The 17,565-nt window shown below is 34.3% G+C and overlaps 1 protein-coding gene across 3 annotated transcripts in view; it reads left to right on the forward strand.

The window, feature by feature from the left end:
* DYNC2H1 (dynein cytoplasmic 2 heavy chain 1) overlaps window positions 1-17,565 on the forward strand; it is a 245,015-nt gene that overhangs the window by 155,711 nt on the left and 71,739 nt on the right. For all 3 annotated transcript variants that reach the window (XM_084893697.1, XM_084893698.1, XM_084893699.1), the window contains 5 exons: window positions 1,505-1,555; window positions 3,204-3,281; window positions 6,378-6,509; window positions 7,790-7,862; window positions 14,407-14,567. In XM_084893697.1, the coding sequence (XP_084749823.1) occupies window positions 1,505-1,555; window positions 3,204-3,281; window positions 6,378-6,509; window positions 7,790-7,862; window positions 14,407-14,567 (495 nt within the window). The remainder of the gene's footprint in view (window positions 1-1,504; window positions 1,556-3,203; window positions 3,282-6,377; window positions 6,510-7,789; window positions 7,863-14,406; window positions 14,568-17,565) is intronic.

Genomic DNA, 17,565 nt, shown 5'->3' on the forward strand with positions numbered 1-17,565 from the left:
GTAATGAAGGGAAACAGTGAAACGAATTTAAAAGCAAGATAACAATTTCTGACCTTTACTTGTGGTAAATAAATAATAAAAACATAAAGCACATATGTACATACGTTGAAATGATGGGATTTTTTCTTTTTATAAATAAATGGGAGATGGTGATGTAACCACAAAACAACTAACGGCAAGTCCGACATAACCTGAGGACTGCCTGTATGCTACATTATTTATTATCTTCATTGGCTTGCTCAGAGGCACAGGTGGGAATCAAAGAGTGGGCAGCTCCCTTGAGCCTGCAGGTTTATGTTAATCTTCTAATGTATAATTTATTTTCTTTGTCTATGACTTCATTTCTGGACTGCCATATACCCCCTCTCAAACTTGAAAAGAACCTCCTTCAAGCTAGAGCTAACTAATTTTTAAAAATTTGCATTTTTCATTATGCCATTATCATAAAGTGAGAGTCCATTAGTTAGGGAGGGACAGTGCAACCTTGACCTAATAATCTTTAATCCTACCTGACCAGGTTTTAATTGTGTTTCCCTCATTAAAGTAGTTAAAAAATGTAGGCCTATGTTTGATTTTTGTTTTTACCTCCACATGCTCTGACTTACATATTTATCTTGAATTTATTAACTTGACTTTCTTTTATTTCTACTAGTAATTGTGATGTCTTAATCTCCTGCTGTTAATGTTTTTCACTGTGATCAATATCTTTCACACTTTGTAAGACTTAACAATACCTATTTTTTTTTTCTTCTGCAGTGTGAATCAATTATCTTTGGGAAAGGAGAACATTTCTTTGACTCCTATTACATAATGTTAGGAAGAAGAATGAGTGAGCCGGGTGGGTGAAGGCAGGGAGTGTGTTAGTTTGAAAGTGTTTCCATATTGCTTTCGTTTTTTAATATGTTTTGGCTTTATTTACTGACCAATGTATAACAAATATGGTAGTGCCCCATTATTATCTGATTGGAGGAACCCAGGGTAAAGACAGATTTTCTTAGAGGGCTGGGTTTCTTAACAGCTGATCATTTTGATTCCGAGGATTATAAAGAAAAAAAAAAAAAAAAAGGAATATGGTAGTTTTCTCCCTATCTGTTGGAAAAGATAACTTAACGGAAAAACTTTTTTCTATTTTTTTCCCAACATACATAATATTTATACTTTTGGTGCACCTTATTGCTGATTTATTAGTGAGAGATGGCCTATAATAGGAAAAATTAATAGGTAGTGACAAATGCTCATTGAACATGAGATTTACATTTTTAGATATTGAGACTCATGTAATACAGTTTTTTGTTTTAATAAAATCATTTCTAGATTTCATATTAATGCACCAATATTCATAATGTCAATATTATACTAGAAATGTGAAGATGTGAAAGGTTTTTTTGTTTGTTTGTTTTTGCTTTTGTTTTACATGTCCATACATTACAGGGTTATTAAGAAAACTTTGTTAATTGGTTAGTATTTTTATGTTTTTTGTGTTTGTCATATTTTTATTCAATAGGAATGGGATACGTTTACAGGTGTGGTTGTTGGAGACATGTTGCGGAAAGCTGTAAGTGAAAAATAATAAAATTGTCCTAATGTTAGGGAAAATTGTTCTGGCTTAGATTTCATGAAATATCTGCTTCAGAGAAGTTTTAAATTAGTATTGTTGTAATTACTTCAGTTATAAGATTATGTCCTTGTCTCTATTGCCCTTCTATAGGTGGACCTAAGTATATATTTTTTTGTCCTTGAAGACAATTTTTTTTTAGAATGATAATAATTAAATACTAAAATCAATATAGTTTCTTTTTTTAGTACATATGTTTTTATATGTTTTATTCCAAGACCGCTTATATAATCCAAAGAAAATCAAATCTTGTATTATAACTAGAAAAATTTTTATATGTAACAAATTTAAAAATTACTTTTAAAACTTTTGTTAACTTTATTAAAATTCAGATTTTTGACTAGTAATTTTCTGTTTGAACATGTAATGGGTAATATCACTCTTCAAAGGACCATACCTAGACTGTAATGCAAAACCTAGCTTATATCTGAAATGTAAGATGTAAAAAAAGTAACATATTATGCCAGTTTCTTATTACTTTTGAGTTTTTTCTCAGGTTTTACAGCGGGTTAAGCACAAAGAAAATGAATGCAACTGTGGATGAAAAAGGGACCACATACTAAACCTGACGAGCTCAGGATTTTATTTAAGCCAAACTGAATGGCAGGCCTTACAAATTCAGAGACCTAAAGTAACCACATAGGATGCTCTGAAATTAAAACTTCCTAACTAAAAGCAAGTCATGTTGGGTAGTCATGTCCTAGGCCAGTATTTCTTGACAAAAGTCAGTTTTTACTGAGCCTGTCTGTTGTCTTTTTTTTTTTTTTTAATATATTTTATTGATTTTTTACAGAGAGGAAGGGAGAGAGATAGTGAACTAGAAACGTCGATGAGAGAAACATCGACCAGCTGCCTCTTGCACACCCCCTACCGGGGATGTGCCCCCAACCAAGGTACATGCTCTTGACCCGAATCCAACCCGGGACCTTTCAGTCCACAGACCAAGGCTCTACCACTGAGCCAAACCGGTATCGGCTGTCTGTTGTCTTTTTGCATCTAAGATAACTCTTGTTAGAGTAATCCCTTTTCTCCAGACCCTCAGGGCACGCTCTCCCACCAGAGAGGAGAGAGACCACAGAACTCCTCTCTGTGTGCTGTAAATGTGAACTGCTAAAGGTCCTCTGCCTACCAATGTAAATGAAGTGTGTGTCTCTCTGTTTCACTCTTTATCCAATCTCAGAGATTTCCCTGCTTTGCTTTCTCCCACCTCCCTAGTCTATCACCAGTGAATTTCATGTAACTCCCTAAAAGTTTCCTCCTTTAATTATAATGTGTAAATAAATGCAAACTGCCATTCTCTGGAGCATTTTCTCAATTCATTGAGATTTTTGTATCCAGGTTGTTGTCGTCAGTTTGGCTTGAATACAATCATACAAAATCTTACAGGTTTGGCCCTTTCTTACATTGACACATTTGTCTAAATGGTTATCTATACCTAATACAGAATTTTACAATATTGATTTGTAAAATATGTAAATAAATAATACATAGAATGAACTGTTAAAATAGTGTTTATAAACTTAGTTGTTGAATTGTTTTGTCTGAGTTTTATCTAATATACCAAGGAAAATAATTGCTCTTATTAAAGGACTCTCAACAAAGAATACGCGATCAGCTTCCATCTTGGGTAGATCAGGAAAGAAGCTGGGCAGTGGCAACATTGAAGGTATTTATTTTCTACTATGTGGAATATTTAAATTTTTTACCTTGGAGTTATTTCTATATATATATTTTATTTGCTACTTATTCATATTTAATATTTATATTTCTGTGAATATGACAAAAATCTCTGGGTAAAAGAATATCAAAGAATTATTCTAATTAATTCTTTAACCCATTATTAAACAATTAATTAAATTTTTCATTCAACATATACATCTTGAGTCTTTACATTGCACTGGTTTTATGCTGTATACCACATGTGTCAAACACAAGGCCCGCGGGCCAAATCCAGCCTGCCAGGCCTTGCAATGTGGCCTGCACCGCGCTGTCATCACTGCACTCTGCTGTCAGTTTATGACATTGTCAGTTTATGACTGTTCAGTAAACCATTCGGCCCGCGATTTAGGCTGGATTTTAGATTTTGGCCCCTTCTCTGATTGAGTTCGACACCCCTACTGTATACTGATAGAGAATATAAGGATATATATATATATATGGTTCTCAAATATGCTAGGTGGAAGCATATATCTATCTACATATATCTATATATCTAAATATCTATATCTAAATATCTATATCTATATCTATATCTAATCTATATCTATATCTATCTATAAAAGCCTAAGTGACCATTATGACTGAATGACCAAACAACTGGTTGCTATGACGTGCACTGATCACTGGGGGAAGACACTCAATGCAGGAGCTGCCCCCTGGTGGTTAGTCTGCTCCCACAGCCAACCTCCCACAGTCCCTCCCCTGCCTGGCTGCCCCAGTTGGTCCCGATTGGGACTGCGTGAGATGGCTCCTATTGGCCCTGATCACCGGCTAAACCGAAGGCCCAACCCATGCATGAACTCATGCACTGGGCCTCTAGTATGTACAGTAACTCAGGATCAGTAATGAGATGCAGGATAGTACTTATGTTGAAAATAGTTTCAAATTAACACTCTTTCACTTCTATTTATCTTTTATATATCTCTCATCCCCACCTCTTCTCCATCCTTGCAGTCACCTTTAGTTTTGGCTGTCATTATTCAACTTGATTTAGTAATTAGACCCTGCTTCTAATCTCAAACCTCTCCAATTTAGTCTATCCTTTGTGTTTTACTTTATTTATGGTATGGTTAGTGTTCTATTTAAAACTCTCTAATGGTTTCTTACCACTCATAGGATAAAACCCGTAGTTTTTTCGGATAACATATAAGATTATATATGATCTATTTTTTATTTGCCTCTTCAGTTTTACTTCCAGTCCATACCTTCATTGTTTCTTATATTTGCTAGTTTTATTATTCCCTTTCCCTGAAATGCCCTTTGACTATTTTTACTGTGAAATGTCTAATTATTTTTTAGGACTTACCCAAAGCATTACCCCCTCTATGACTCTTGCCCGATTTCTCCATTATGTCTTTTCTATTGGTATATATGGCATCTTGAACATTTCTTTTTAATAAGTTTTGCCTTTATTTATTTATTTATTTATTTATTTATTTATTTTTTAAATTGATTTTCCACAGACAGGAAAGGAGAGAGATAGAGAGCTAGAAACGTCAATGAGAGAGAAACATCGACCAGCTGCCAATGTACATGCCCTTGACCGGAATCGAACCTGGGACCTTTCAGTCCGCAGACCGACGCTCTACCACTGAGCCAAACTGGTTCGGCAACATTTCTGTATCAGCACCTACCATACTTAATACAAAATGATTTGTCATGACTGCCTTTCTCCTAGGATCCTTGAGATTAGAATCCTTGCCTTATTAAACTTTATTTCCCTGACATTTAGTGTAAAACCCAATTCATTTATTCTTTTGTTTATTTAGTGGATACCTACTATATACCAGATGCATGGTTAAATTTTTTAAAATATTTTTTAGATTGGACAAATTAAATTAAAGTATGCTTAGTTTATTCTCTGTTGTGTAAGATTAATTTTGTTAAGTTATAATAATGAAATTTAGGCAATGTAACTGATTAATTAGAAATGAATATAGATATTTAGCTAAAGCATTCTTAAATACTTGATTCGTGTTTATATTACATGAAATCTGTACTAATAAAAGGGTAATATGCTAATTAGACCAGACATCTTCTGGACGTCCTTCTGGACAAAGCCATGGTGATTTGCATATCACCTCTTTATTAAATAGGATGAAATTTGACATACTTTTACACTGTGGAATTGCTTAAAATTTGCACTTATATATGTCAATTATATCTCAATTTAAAAATCTGCACTTGTTAAAAAAGTTTTAAAAAGTTTTTAACTTGCTCTAGCCAGTTTGGATAGAGCATCGGGCTGTGGACTGAAAGGTCCCAGGTTTGATTCCAGCCAAGGGCACATGTCCAGCTTGCAGGCTTTGAGCCCCAATGGGGCATGCAGGAGACAGCCAATCAATGATTCCTCCTCATCATTGTTGTTTCTATCTCTCTCCTTTCCTCTCTGAAATTAAAAAAAAAAAAAAGTATTTTTAAAAAGTTTTTACTTACTTATTTATTTATTTATTTTTAATTTTAGTTTTTTAAATCCTCATCTGAGGATATTTTCCCATTGAATTTTAGAGAGAGTAAAAGAGAGAGGGAAATATAGAGAGAAATATTGATGTGAGAAGAACACATCGATTGGTTGCCTCCTGCACGCACCCTGACCAGACCTCGGACCAGGGAGGAACCTACAACCAAAGGAAGTGCCCTTGACCTGAATCAAACCCTGGACACTTCGGTACCCAGGCCGATGCTCTAGCCACTGAGCCAAACTCGCTAGGGCTGTCCTTGTTTTTAATGAAAGCATTCTTTTCTCCACAAAGTAGAGATAGATAAATACAAATGTTTTTACTGAAAACAAAAAAGATTTTATTAACTTACAGTATTGATTTAGTACTGTTTTGCAAATATTTTCTGTAATTTAATTATGGGTTAATTAAGTCTATTATACTATTTCTGACCTAGAAATGATTAGATAAACTGACATAAAGTAGAAAACTGGTAATAAATACCCATCAATAATTATTTTCCGTATTTTTCTTTTAGTAATACATGTTCATGCCTACTTATGTTGACTTGTAATGCACTGTATATGGTTATTCTTATTTTTCAGATTGCTCTCCCCAGTCTTTATCAGACCCTCTGCTTTGAAGATGCAGATCTGTGGCGTACTTATTATCATCATTCAATGTGTGAGCAAGAGTTTCCATCTGTACTTGCAAAGAAAGTTTCCTTATTTCAGCAGGTAAGTTATCTAAACCCATAAAAGTCTTTATAACATTATTCTTGTTCAGAAGCCAAATTCAATAAAAATAAATAAATAAATAAATAAATAAATAAGTGAAAGCTCTGCCTTGGGGTGCCACATCACCCTAACATGGCACATTTGGGGAAGCTTCTCTGCTTTTGCCATCTTATCTGGATAATAAAGTCACTGGCAACATTTCTGAATGTGGTATTTCCCACTGTAGCTTTTCTTACTCCCTCTGACTCTGGCCCAAGGGTGATTTTGCAATAGAGAAAATCACTTCCAGAAATAAATTAAGGTGTAGGTTTTATAGGCTCTTTACTCATTTTGCACGTTCTAAGGAAAATATCTCATGGGCAGGAATATGGGAATTTCTTCCCCCTCCCCCATGTATTTCAAAATAGGATGAGGAAACCTGCTGGTGGGTCCCCCTTAGTGATTTGGAGAAGAAAAGGCTAAGAATTGGAAAGCTCTTCAGGAGCTGATTCTCTAGAAGTGACCCTTTCATTTCCTTGAAGTGGTTCTGCCCCTTTTGTATCTTCTTGCGGAATTCTATTTTACCAAATATGTTTAAAAATACAAAAAGAAGAAAAAATTTTATTAGGAAAATGTATATGTGGTTCAGTATAAAAATGGTGATTAAAAATTTTAGGCAAGATTTTTGGGCCTCTGTTCTGCTGTCATCAAAAGTACCTTACCTATAGTACCCTATTTTCACCTGCATTTGGCCTTTTTGTTATTTGAAGATGCAGATAACCCTATGATCATTACTTGCTGATGTTTAATTCTGATGACAGGTTTGAGGGAATAATGGATTTTTGTAATATTTTGCCTATAACGATGGGTCTTAGTATGATCCTGTTGTGACAGTTTGAGGGATAGTAAATAATATACAACAGTGATAAATATTCACATATTTTATTTTTTAAATTTTAATTATTATTATTTTTTAATATATTTTATTGATTTTTTACAGAGAGGAAGGGAGAGGGATAGAGACTTAGAAACATCTATGAGAGAGAAACATCAATCAGCTGCCTCTTGCACACTCCCTACTAGGGGATGTGCCCGCAACCAAGGTACATGCCCTTGACTGGAATTGAACCTGGGACCCTTGAGTCTGCAGGCCAATGCTCTATTCAATGAACCAAACCGGTTAGGACAGTATTCACACATTTTAGTAAACATTTGTTTAATTAATTGACATTACCATTGTTTAGTTAGGAAAGCCATTGTAGGAACTTTTTAATTTAAGATGCCCTGACCTTTACTTTCAGGTTCTTGTGGTGCAGGCCCTCAGGCCCGACAGGCTGCAGAGTGCCATGGCTCTGTTCGCATGCAGGACTCTGGGTAAGGGCGGTGCTTTTCCACAATTAGACCACTGACCGAGTCTTTTGTGTTTAACCTACAGGTTATTTCATGCTGACCTTAGTTTAGCGGATTACCAGCATGTTTTCTTCATTCTACTTATTTTACAATCTCCATTTGGTTAAAAAAATTTTTCTGTACTGGATCTGACCATATCTAATGTGTATCAAGTTTAATGCATAATTGACATCCTATATGTATTGTTTTCTTATGAAAGCACAGTAGACATATAGACATTTGTCCAAGATTGGTAATTTAAAGCAGGGAATCAAATGTTTGATTTTAGACAAAGTAAAACATATATATATACCATAGGCTTAGGAAAAGAAGCCTTCTAAATGAGTTATTTTAGCTCTGTCTAAAACAAAAAGTGAAAATTTATATATCTTTCAGATTATAAACAAACTGTTCAATACATTTTTTAAGTCTTTCAGATCATCTTACCTGTAGAATTAAAAGTGTTTACTCATTTGGATATAATAAACTATATCATATTTCCATTTGTGCAATAAATTTTGGAAAAACTATGTTAAGGAAAATTATGAAAAGTATTTTAGTTGAAGTGTAGAATCATCCAAGAATAATGAATTTTTATTATCCTAAACTGCTTGAGGTTGTAGAACTATGTTAGAAATGAAAAGTCTGGCACAGTTAAAATAGTATGCTGATAATTTCTTCTCCTTACCTAATTGCTACGGCTAGCACTTTCAGTACTATGTCGAACAGGAGTGATGAAAGTGGGCATCCCTGTCTCGTTCCTGTTCTTAGGAGAAATGGTTTTAGTTTTTGCCCATTGAGTATGATATTGGCTGTAGGTTTGTCATATAAGGCTTTTATTATGTTGAAGTATAATCTGTCTATTCCCATTTTGCTGAGGATTTTTATCAAGAAAGGGTGTTGGATTTTGTCAAATGCTTTTTATGCATCAACTGATATGGAGAATTAACATACCTAGGAATAAACTTAACTAAGGAGGTAAAAGACCTGTACTAGGAAAACTACAGGACACTTAAAAAAAGAGAGAGAGAGAGAGAGAGAGAGAGAGAGAGAGAGAGAGAGAGAGAGAGAGAGAGAGAAGAAGAAGAAGAAGAAGAAGAAGAAGAAGAAGAAGAAGAAGAAGAAGAAGAAGAAGAAGAAGAAGAAGAAGAAGAAGAAGAAGAAGAAGAGATAAACAGATGGAAGAACATATCGTGTTCATGGATTGGTAGAATCAGCATCATTAAAATGTCCATACTACCCAGAGCAATCTATAGATTCAATACACTCCCCATTAAAATACCAATGGCATATTTCACAGACCTAGAATGAATTCTCCAAAAATTCATCTGGAATAAAAAAAGACCCCGAATAACTGCAGCAATCCTGAGGAAGAACAACAAAGTAGGTGGGATCTCAATACCAGATATTAAGCTGTATTACAAAGCCACTGTTCTCAAAACTGCGTGGTACTGGCATAAGAACAGACATATAGAACAATGGAATAGTATAGAGAACCCAGAAATTGACCCAAACCACTGTGCTCAATTAATATTTGATAAAAGAGGTAAGAACATACCATGGTATTAAGACAGTCTCTTCAATAAATGGTGTTGGGAAAATTGGACAGATACATACAAAAAAAAGAAAGAAAGAAACTAGACCACCAAATTATATCATACACAAAAATAAACTCAAAATCGATAAAGGACTTAAACATTAGTTGGGGAACCGTAAAAATCTTAGAGGAACCCACAGGCAGCAAAATCTTAGACATATGCCGAAGCAATATCTTCACCGATACAACTCTTAGGGCAATGGAAACTAAAGAGAAAATAAACAAATGGGACTACATCAAAATAAAAAGCTTCTGTACAACAAAAGAAACCATCAACAAAACAACAAGAAAGCCCACTACATGGGAGAACATATTTGCCAATGATATCAATGATAAGGGTTTAATCTCCAACATTTACAGGGAACTCATGAAGCTTAACAAAAAGAAGATAGACAACCCAATAAAAATGGGCAATGGACCTTTTCGAAAGAGGACATAAGGAAGGCCAAGAGAAATATGAAAACATGCTCCAAGTCACTAATCATCTGAGAGATGCAAATCAAAACAACAATGAGGTACCATCTCACACCTGTCAGAATTGCTATCATCAACAAATCAACAAATGACAAGTGCTGGCGAGAATGTGAAGAAAAAGGAACCCTAGTGCACTGCTGCATAAGAACAGACATATAGAACAATGGAATAGTATAGAGAATGCAGACTGGTGCAGCCACTGTGAAAAACAGTATGGAGTTTCTTCAAAAAACTAAAAATAGAACTCCCATTTGACACAGTAATCCCACTTCTAGGAATATATCCCAAGAAACTAGAAGAACCACTCAGAAAGGATATATGCAGCCCTATGTTCATAGTAGTGCAATTCACCATAGCTAAGATTTGGAAACAGCCTAAATGCCCATCATCAGGTGAATGGATTAAAAAATGATGGTACATCTACACAATGGAATACTATACTGCTGTAAAAAAGGAATTATTAACATTTGCAACAGCATGGATGGACTTGGAGAGCATAATGCTAAGCGAAATGAGTCAGTCAGAGAAAGATAAATGTCACATGATCTCACTCATTTGTGGATTATAATGAACAACATAAACTGATGAACAAAAACAAGTCCAGAGACAAAGAAGCATCGATCAGACCGTCAAACCTTAGTGGGAAGGTAGAGGGAGGAGGTAAGAGGGGAGAGTTCAACCAAAGGACTTGTATGCATGCATATAAGCCTAACCAATGGACACAGACACCAGGGGGCTGTAGGCATGAGTGGGAGGTGAGGGGGTCAATGGGGATACATATGTAATACCTTACTAAAGAAAAAAAATGTGAAACACACACACACACACACACACACACACACACAAAATCACTCACATGGAAAGATTTTTATTAAGTTTTAGCAATCCTTTTTATCTATAAAATTTAAAATAGTTATTTAAAAATGTGTCAATGAAAGTAGATTTGATTTACAGATTTAAGTTATTAGAACATTCCTCAAATCTTTTAGGCATGCCACTTTAGTCCTATAAATCAAGCCTTATGTGCTAGCCAAATCTGCAACATTACTTTTTTTTAAATAGTTGTTACCAGATGCAATGATTATGCCTTTTGTAATTTTGATTTAATTTTGATTCTTTATTAACTGTCCTGAGCAAAATGTTATGCTTTGTGTATTTAAGTATTACAAGACATGTTCTTGGAAGGTGCTTCAGTATCTATAGGAATCAGAAACTTCTCAACAGTTCTCCACCAATAGCCTTTTTTGAGCCTTGCAATTTTCCTAGTTTTACAATCTCTTATTCATGCTAGCAACCCGTCCCAGTCCCAGGTACCTTGCTTCCATAACTCAGTCTGTCTCGTGAAGTCTATGTGTAAGAGGAAAGGCTGGTGGCTCACTGGTTCCTTTGCTCCAAGTCACCCAAGGCTAAATCCAGGTATTGGCTATTATTGGGAGGCTTTGGGAATAATCCATTTTCAAACTCATTCCGGTTCCTCACAGAATTCAGCAACATGCAGCTGTAGGATTGAGGGGCCCATTTCCACTTCTGTCACTCGAGGCCAGTCGCATTCTTTTGTTTGTCATCCTCTTCCAACATCTTTAAAGCCAGCCTCGGCAGATTGATTTCTTCTCATGCTTCACATCTCTCTGATCTCTTCCTCTGGCTCATCTTTCCTGCTTCTTTCTTCTGCTTCATCACTTTGACTTTAGCTGGAGGAAATTTTCTGCTTTTAAGATCTCAAGTGATTAAATTGGTCCACTTACATCTGCAATGTCCCTTCACAGCAGTTGCTAGATTAGTGTTTGATTAAACAACCAAGGGATAAGAATCTTGAAAAGGATATCTTTAGAATTGTCTAACACAGTTTTTTATTTATTTTTTAAATTTTTAAAAATTTTTTATACTTGAGTATACCTTTTTAAAGGGGATTTTCCCACTTGGTTAATATACAATATATTCAGTTAGATAGTGATTGCTGATTGTCTTTCTTTTATTGATGTTAGTGGTATATTTTAAATTTGTCTTTTCTCTTCAGTAAAGGAAGAGTAATTTTGTACATCTGATGCTTGTTAGTCTCTTTGTTAGGAAAGATGAGATGAATGAGGAAGCATGAATCTCTTATACCTACCACCTGTAATGTATTATAATAGTTTTATATTAATGTTCTACTTCACTTATTTAGGTACTTGAAAAGTGCAGGAGTTATAGTCTCTTCTTTTTAAACTGCAAATTACTTCTTTTTTACTATCTCAATATTTTATCTAAGTAAGATATGTTAAAGGTTTACATTATTTCTTTATTTTTAGTTCTTTATTTTTCTTTCAAAATAAGTGATATATTTCACAGAGGAATGGTCAGATTGTATTATCAGTGATTTACAAGTTGTTTTATACCATGATAATTCACAGTGCAATGAAGATGTTGGGCTCTTTAATTTTATTAAATAGTTTTGAATGATTCACACTGCAATTATAATGGTATCATGAGTCAGAATTACTTGAGTTAATGAAACCAATGATTATATACAGAATCAGTTCACTTAAAATGCAATGGAGATTTTATTGGAGTTTTGTGGGGTAAATGGCTAACAGAGAATTCCAAGCGACATGAATGAATCACCAGTGCTATCTTAAATGGTGTGATATTTTTCATGATTTTTTTTCTCTAATCCAAAGTGTTTCAGTACTTTCAAATGTTGTATAAAATGAACTGAACAGATACAGGGTGGGGCAAATTCTGTTATGAGAACGTGAAACAGAGTTTATTCTTGTATTGTTAGTTACTAATTATTGTATTATTTTCCATATGAACAACTGTAAACATTTTGCTCCTATATTTTTCTTCTGTGGAATTTTGACTAGAGAAGTAATAATTGAACTTATAGTAGGCTCTGGATAGAAAATGGTGAACAAAATAGATATGATTCCTGCTTTCATGAAATTTACAGTTTACATTTGTTAAATTAAGAAATGATATGGTAATCCACATTTAAAATTTTAAATATATCAGCATATATTTTCCAAATAATACATTTTAGTTCATAGTTATTTTATAGGAAATATCTATCTATTTATCTATCTATCTATCTATCTATCTATCTATCTATCTATATACATATACATATTTTTATCACACAATACATCTAATTAGAGGTCTATGAGAAGATATAGAAGAATAGAAGATAAAGACCTGTTATTCCATCAGTTTGAGATCATCATTGTTAATATTTTTAATATATTATTCTATTCTTTTTAGACCCATAGATGTGTATACATTCCAATATGGAATCATGTTGTCTGCTCTGTTGAGTAATCTGCCTTTCAGTAAATCTCTGTTTTTCTAACTTTAATTCCATTATAAGGCTACCAGAAATTACTCAATTAGACTCCTTGATGTCTTTCCTTCAGTTATTTACTAATATCAGCAGCTAAAACGAAAGTCCTTGTACATGCTTCTGCATTCATATCCTAAATTATTTATTACATTGGTTTTTGTCATTTAAATTACTCAATCAAAGGCCATGCACAGTTATAAGACTTTGATATATTTTATTAGGCAGTGCATTGAATTGGTCTTGAATGTTTATTGAGTTTGTGCATAAATAAATGAATGTTTGAATGAATGAAAATACCTCTTATTGTATTGCCACAAGTACAGTTGAGAAAACCAAGACAGTATGTTTTAATGATTTGCACAAAGTCACTCGGCTAGCCAAATATACACTGAGAGCTATATATTTCTATCTCTAAACTACTCATTAAAAAAAACAAAAACACACACACATTTTTATTGATATCAGAGAGGAAGGGAGAGAGAGAGAGAGAAACATCAAGGATGAAAGAGAATCCTTGATGGGTCGCCTCTTGCACGGATGGAGCCAGAAATCTGAGCATATGCCCTGACTGAGAATCAAACCTTGACCTCCTGGTTCATAGGTCAATGCTGAGCTATGCTGGTTGGGCAAACTAGACATTCTTTTCATTCTATACCACTTTTCCCCTGCATGCATATAAGAAGTAACTTTAACCTTTATCATAACAGTGAACTTGTTTACCAGACCATGTAGAAATCTGATTCCACATATGCATTGCACAGAGTAGGTGCTCTCTTATCACAGGAAGGAAAAGCTGTGTTGATGGATAATTGGGTCATCTCCTGTGGGGAGAAAAATGTATATTAAGACCACAGTGCTGATTCTGTGCTTCTTCACCTGTTAAATGTAGTCACCAAGATACCTTGTAGTGTAGTAAAGATTAGATGATAAGGTTCTAAAGCATTTAGTAAAATGCCTGGCACTTTAAGTATTCAATTAATCTTAGTTATTACTAGTGGGTAAATGATTTTAGAGTGTGAAAACTTTAATATGTATGTATTATAATTCATTTAATTACTGTTACATACTAGTATTATGTAATTAGTTTTAATAGATAGTTCTCTGATAATTTTATTTTAAAATTTCTTTAATATGTCTTTTAGGTCTGAAAGAGTTGTCCCCACTTCCTCTAAATCTCAAACGTTTGTACAAAGAGACACTGGAAATTGAACCCATCTTGATAATTATTTCTCCTGGTGCTGATCCTTCTCAGGAGCTTCAAGAACTTGCTAATGCAGAAAGAAGTGGAGAGTGTTATCACCAGGTTAGTGCATTTACCCTGCTGTTTTTACACATACTTGACCCTTTTAGTGAAACAGATGTGTTTTGTTTTAGTAAACCAAATAAAGTTTTCCCAACATGTCCACTTCCTGATTCTCAGAACCTGTGAGTTTGCCTTACATGGTGATAGGAATTTTGCAGATGTAATTAAGTTAATCTTGGAGAGATTATCCTGGATTATCCAGGTGGGCCCAGTATAATCACAAGGGTTCTTACAAAAGGGTCAAGTGAAGGTCAGAGAGGTGATGACAGAAGCAGAGGTCAGAGAAATGAGATTTTATGTTGCTGCTTTGAAGGTGGGCGAGATAGCCAAGAGCAAACAATTCTAGGTGTCTTGTAGAAGATGGAAAAGGCAGGGGAAAGATTCTCTTCTAGAGGCTCTAGAAAGAGAACAGCCCTTTTAATACTGCTCTTATTTTCAAACCAAACACTGATTTTAGACCATAGGACTTCTGACCTCCAGAAGTTTGGTAAGATAATAAATTTGTCTAGTTTTAAGGGTTCTGAGTTGGTAATAATTTGTTATAACAGTAATTGGAACTAATACATTTGCCTACATTTGAATAATTTTTAAAATTTTACTAGGATACTATTACAAAAAATCACAAAAATATTTACCTACAAAAACTGAAATAAAAGAAATACATAAATTTAAAATAAATTATCTAATACTGGAGGCCTGGTGCATGAATTCATGCATTGTGTGTGCGGGTGGTCCCCTCAGCCCAGCCTGCACCCTCTCCAATCCAGGACCCCTGGGAGGTCGGGCCTAAACTGGCAATTGGACATCCCTCTCACAATCTTTTTTAATCATTATTATTTACCCATTGAAAAAGGGTTATTTATTCACTTGTTAAAAATTGAGGTCACCCATTACTGCCCCTCATGCTGGTCTGGTTGCCCCATGCAACCTGTTGCTCCGTTGTTTGGTTGCCCCTCACTAACCCCCCTGTCAGCCTAGTTGTCCCACACAGCCTGTTTAGTTGTCCATGTGGTTGCCATGATCACTTAGGCTTTTATATATATAGATAATATCATTTTTCCCCCTGAGGTATATTTAGAAGCTTTAATTTGTTCAGATTACCTACTTTTTTCAATTCAGTTTGCATGCAAGTTTGAAAATTGATTTAACCTCAATTTTTAACAAGTGAATAAATAACCCTTTTTCAATGGTTAAATAATAATGATTAAAAAAGCAAATTTCACAGCAACCAAAAATGAAAAGGGTGTTATGAGGAACATAAATAGATGATAGCAAAATAGCAGAGTTAGGCTCAGTTGTGCAGATTTTTAGAAAATTTTATTTAGTCCTTATTATGTTAATATACTTATTAGAATAATATTTAATTATCAACAAGTTGTCTTGATGAAGGGGAGCCTGTTTCTATAGGTTGTATTATTAGTAGAAAGATAAAACTGTTTGCATTCACAATAGGTTGAGTATTTAAACTTCTTGAGTTTTGTGTACTGAGCTTGCAAAATTGTTTAATGTAGGAGAACCTTTAAATACATACATATTTATTTGTACTTCTGTCATTTAAAAATTTTGTTACTGTGCTGAATATACATATTAAAGCTAATTAGTGTAAAACTAATTTTTTAGTTAAGAAACTGGTGTGTTTTTCTCTTTTAGTGTGCTTTTTATTTTCCTGCTTTTCTTTAATTTTTTTTTCTTATAATAAACTAGAAGCCTGTGCATGACATCTGTGCAGTTGTGGGGGAGGGTGTCCTGCAGCCCAGCCTACACCCTCTCGCAGTCTGAGACTCTGTTCATCAGCACAGCTGTGAGCCCGGCTTCTGACTGAGCAATGCTCCCCATGTGGGAGCACACTGATCACCAGGGGATAGTTCCTGCATTGAGTGTCTGCCCCCTGGTGGTCAGTGCACATCATAGCAACCAGTCCTTCCACTATTAGTTGATTTGCATATTTGCCTTTTAATATATAGAATATTTTCTAAGAATTTATGAACCTTTAAGGTGTTTTTACACAACATATGACTTAATGGAAACTTTTGAATTTTCTATTTTTAGTTACCATTTCAGTTCAGCAAAATATCCTTTTTACTCTGATTATGTAGTACATTCCTTCATTCCATTTAAAATGGCAAACTAAATAAATGGCAAACTAATATGTGCATTGAAATAATTCAACCAGTATTTTTTTCATCCCTCTTATCTGCTTAGTTCCAGGTTACTAGTAGACCTTGAAAATAAAAAAAATAAAAATAAAAAAGAAGAAGCCCAATTGGCATGGCTCAGTGGTTGAGCATGGACCTATGAACCAGGAGGTCATGGTTTGATTCCCAGTCAAGGCACATGCCCAAGTTGCTGCCTTGAACCCCATTGAGAGGCATGTAGGAGAGACTGATATTTCTCTCTCTCTTTTCCTTCCTCTCTGAAATCAATAAAAATATTTTAAAAAAATCAATATGAGTATGTATTACCTGTTTCATTGTGTGCTTTAGTATGCAATGAATTAGACATTGTTCCCACTCTCAAAGACTTTATAGTCTAATTGAAAAACAAAATTTTCTCTCTCTTTCTCCTTCCCTCCTTCTCTCTCTAAAATAGCTTGCCATTTATATAAATGTTTTGACTATGTATCTAGTAAAATATTAGAGCCAGGATTGCCAATATATGTATACTTATAAAGTATATACATATGTACACAAATATAGCTATATTAATATACATGTATTATATAAATTGTCCTTAAAAAAACATGGAGTATTTTAGACTTGATATGGTAAGAGGCATGCAACCATATTAGATTCTTGACTAAATTCTATAGAACCTTAGACTGAAGTAGTCACCTTGTCCAAGCATTTTAATTTTAGAGAAATCTTATGTGCTGAATGCAATCTAGAGTCAAACCGCTTCTAATTTAATACTTTTAATGCTATGAAGTTTTCTATTGTATAAGGTGGTCTCTTCTACCACATAAATGTTCTAAGTGTAGATGGACTAAAGGGATTGGAAA

Source organism: Pipistrellus hanaki, assembly GCF_964339955.1.
Source record: "Pipistrellus hanaki genome assembly, chromosome: 9".
In the NCBI taxonomy this organism is placed as follows: domain Eukaryota; kingdom Metazoa; phylum Chordata; class Mammalia; order Chiroptera; family Vespertilionidae; genus Pipistrellus; species Pipistrellus hanaki.